General features: G+C 41.4%; 1 protein-coding gene across 1 annotated transcript in view; it reads right to left on the bottom strand.

Annotated features, from left to right (window-relative positions):
• LOC106870255 (cytochrome P450 2B4) overlaps positions 1–3,951 on the bottom strand; it is a 41,811-nt gene that overhangs the window by 26,067 nt on the left and 11,793 nt on the right. Inside the window, exons 5-7 of the mRNA XM_052971997.1 lie at positions 3,056–3,192; positions 2,228–2,324; positions 628–831 (exon numbers count right to left, since the gene is read on the bottom strand). Coding sequence (XP_052827957.1) covers positions 628–831; positions 2,228–2,324; positions 3,056–3,192 — 438 coding nt within the window. The remainder of the gene's footprint in view (positions 1–627; positions 832–2,227; positions 2,325–3,055; positions 3,193–3,951) is intronic.

Here is a 3,951-nt window from a genome sequence, read left to right as displayed (position 1 = left end):
CCCGGTACTCAACTTGTATTTATTTTATCGACTCCGAAATGTTGAAAAGCAAAGTCGATCCCGGCGCAATTTTGAACTCAGGACATAGAGACAGACGAAATGCCACTAAGCATCTTGCCCTACTTGCTAACGATATTCCGCCAGCTCGCCGCCTTAATGTAACTAAATATTGGGCTCAGATTTTGGCACAAGGCCAGTAATTTCAGAGATGAAAGTAAGTTGACTGCAATGCTCAACTGGTACTTATTTTTATCAATTTCGAGAGGATAAAAGGCAAAGTCAACCACGGCGGAATTTTAACTTAGAACGTAAGGAAGTACGAAATGTTAAGCATCTCGCTCAGTGTTCTAACGATTTTTCCAGCTCGCTGCCCTATATTAAAATGTATTTAGATTGGTGCTTTATACATTCGGTCAACTATACGAATGTCTAACCAACAAGGAAGCTTCTATAAGGTGTTCGATTTGATACGTGTAATAGCCTAATTTCTTTAAGATTACATCCCAACCTCCTAAGATGACGAGAACATTAGATAATGTAGCCATTGAGATCTCTCCAAATTTCAGGTAGTCACAGCTTATTTTTGCACACATGTCTGTTTTATCATTAGAGTCTCATATTACTTACCCGCTGAGAAAGGAACAAAAGCCTCAGTTTTCTTTATCTCATTTTTTTCAATCCATCTTTCAGGGCAAAATTCCTCCGGATTATCCCAATGGTTTGGATCATGAAGAGCATCTTTTAGTATGAACGAAACAACAGTATTTTTGGGGATATTATAACCTCCTAGAGTTGTATCTACTTCAGCGACATGTGGAGCACTTATTGGAGCTGATAAAAGAATTATTTGAAACATTAGGAATTTTTAAAATGAATGACAAATTGAAACCGAATGAGTTGCTATTGGTATTATATGTACTATTGACGATGAAAACACTGTTGCGTTCGTTAGGATTATGAATGTATATAAAGTTGTGTGGTAAAACATTAAAAGTCTGAGTTTATATAATACTGTTGCTTAAAATTAGGTTATTTTATATATGGCATAGCTAGGGTGCGGACGTGGCTGTGTGGTAAGAAGCTTGCTACCGCGCATGCGTCAGTCTATTCGTTGTGTTGATTTTTGACGAGACGGACGGAATTTTTTGAGCTGCCTAGCAGCGGTTTGTCGGTGAGTGTTGTACCGGTGGAAAGGAATGTATTCGGACCTTAGCGAGTATGAACTGTCCTCAGCAGAGGGGGAGCTCGTTAAGGCGGTATATAGAATGGACGAGCATTTGGAAAGAGTAAAGAGTTTTGCTGAGGCTGCAGAGGTGAAGAAAAGGGAAGTGGACCTAACCGGACTGAAGGAGCTGTGTAAGATGACACAGTAGGTGGGCGGTGACGTAAAGTTATTACCCCCGAAAAGGGTCATGGTAAATATGGAGAAGAAGACCGTTACCTACAAGGTGTACTCAGTGGAGAGTAGGAAGGTAGAGCGGATGGTGATGGAAAAAGTAGAAAAAGCTCTGGAGGGGCTTTCGAAGGAAGTGACATATATAGCGAAAGGAAATGGGTACGGGACGGTGGTCATCCAGTTTAGGACTGCAGAGGAGGCAAAGAGGCTGGCGAGTACAACTGTAAAAACGGAGGAAGTAGTACTTCTACCCACGTACCTTGGAAGAAAGACTTCCACCCGATTTAGAAGTGGCTTGGGTTGCGGCAGCCGTCCTCGTTGGAAGTGAGGAGGAAGTGGCTGTCCTCCAAGCCACAGAGACAGAGGAAAGAGGATATGAAGGGAAAACGTTGGAAATTATCATACAAGCAGAGGCGAAGCAGCTGGAAAGTTTGGCGGAGACGGTGACGTTGGGAGAAATAGTATTGAGAGTATGTGTAGAGGGCAGAGTTCCGCGATGCTTTAAATGTAGCCAAAAAGGCCACATTAGAGCTCACTGCCCTCTACAGAGGAAAACGACAGAAGAAGCGGTGCTGGAGACGGAGGAGAAAAAGGAAGAAGTGCAGATAGATGGAAAGAACAAGGAGGAGTGCCAGAGAATAAAAGGAAAAAGCAAAAGAAGAGGAAAAACCGTCAGTGTGATGTGGGATCCCAGACCAACTCCATCCCACCTAAGACCACTCAGACCCACCCTCCCAATACAGAAACCAAGATAGGGTTTCAAAACAAAAACTTAGCATTATATACAAAATTCGGTTTTTAAAAATACAATTTATCGTACAGCTTGCTTACCAACGGGAGCAATTCTGTGGACCTCTAGAAGAGTTGCTGCAACGTATGTCATGTGTCGTTTGTCTTCCATTGTGACAGGCCTGCTCATATTTGTGACCTGAAATAGAAAATTCATTACAACGGACTTATCCATGTGTTTTTCGATCTATATGCGTGCATATGAATGCGTGTGTGTGTGTGTTTGTGAGAGAGATAGAGAATAAGTAAAAAAGATAGAGTAAGTAACAGAGAGAGGGAGAAAGAGAGAGAGAGAATGTGTAGGTCAGCTCTCAGATCACTAGTTACAAAAATATTTGGGCTAACGCGTTCCAAAGATAAGAATTAATATCAAGAAAGCAATACGTGGAAACATGCTAACCGCTAAATCTTCTGGCATCCTATCAAATGTGTGTTTGTGTTGGCACTCCGTCGCTTACGACGTCGAGGGTTCCAGTTGATCCGATCAACGGAACAGCCTGCTCGTGAAATTAACGTGCAAGTGGCTGAGCACTCCAGAGACACGTGTACCCTTAACATAGTTCTCGGGGATATTCAGCGTGACACAGTGTGACAAGGCTGACCCTTTGAATAACAGGCACAAGAGAAACAGGAAGTAAGAGTGAGAGAAAGTTGTGGTGAAAGAGTACAACAGGGTTCGCCAGCATCCCCTGCCGGAGCCTCGTGGAGCTTTAGGTGCTTTCGCTCAATAAACACTCACAACGCCCGGTCTGGGAATCGAAACCGCGAGTCCGCTGCCCTAACCACTGGGCCATTGCGCCTCCACATCCTATCAAATACTTTGAAGGGAAAACAAAGCGTATAATAATAAAGAAATTTGAGATAACTTACTTGTTTAATTTCTTCCCGACACCTGTTCTGCATATCAGGATATTTGGCCATAAAGAGAAAGGCCCAGGTAAGATAAAGTGCAATTGTGTCGGTTCCTGCAGTAAACATATCGATGATTGCACGGAACATGTTTGAGTCTAAGATTGCCCAAAGAATAATTAGACTCAATCAACTTAATAATTTTGTATAATTGTATTAAATAACGGACAAGTAGATGACGATTGATTGCAAAAAAAAACAAAACAACAAAAAGACAAAGGAATGGAAAAAAAATCTATTAAAATTTCATCAGTTAAAACTAGGCCTGATTGTGTGATTAAGAAAGTCGCTTTGCAACCATGCGGTAGCAGGTTCAGTCCCACTGTGCAATCTCTTGAGTCAGTATCTTCTACTACAGTCCTAGACTGACCAATGCCTTTTGAGTGAATATCATTAACAGAAACTGTGTAGAAACACACACATCGCCCGGTCTGAAATTCGAACCCGCGATCCCTCGACCACGAGTCTGCTGTTCTAACCACTAGGCCATGTGCCTCCACAATGCATAGGATTAAGTCTCATATATAAAATAAGTCAGCTGTAAAATTTCGATTTAACTGAGATTGTCCTTACGTTTTGAAGATCTTGTGAAGTAAGAATGCTCAAAACCTAAAGTAGCAAACAAGTGGGATAACTAAAATTCTATTAGTTACTAAGTTTTGCGAATCACGGACAATGCTGTTGAGAGTGGAACATATTTCTTACACTACGTGTGAAAAGTTAGAGATATGTTTCGGTCTTGGTAGATCTCCTCACTGAAGCCTAATCACCTTAATTGGCTTCGACTTATAATGATCAATATAATTCAGAGAGGATAAATAGCTGTTGTTTGTATGTATATATATATATATATATAT

The sequence above is a fragment of the Octopus bimaculoides genome, chromosome 11 (genome assembly GCF_001194135.2).
Source record: "Octopus bimaculoides isolate UCB-OBI-ISO-001 chromosome 11, ASM119413v2, whole genome shotgun sequence".
NCBI classification, from domain to species: Eukaryota; Metazoa; Mollusca; class Cephalopoda; order Octopoda; family Octopodidae; genus Octopus; species Octopus bimaculoides.
Note: the sequence above shows the minus strand (reverse complement) of the source record. Positions and strands in the feature narration are given on the sequence as shown.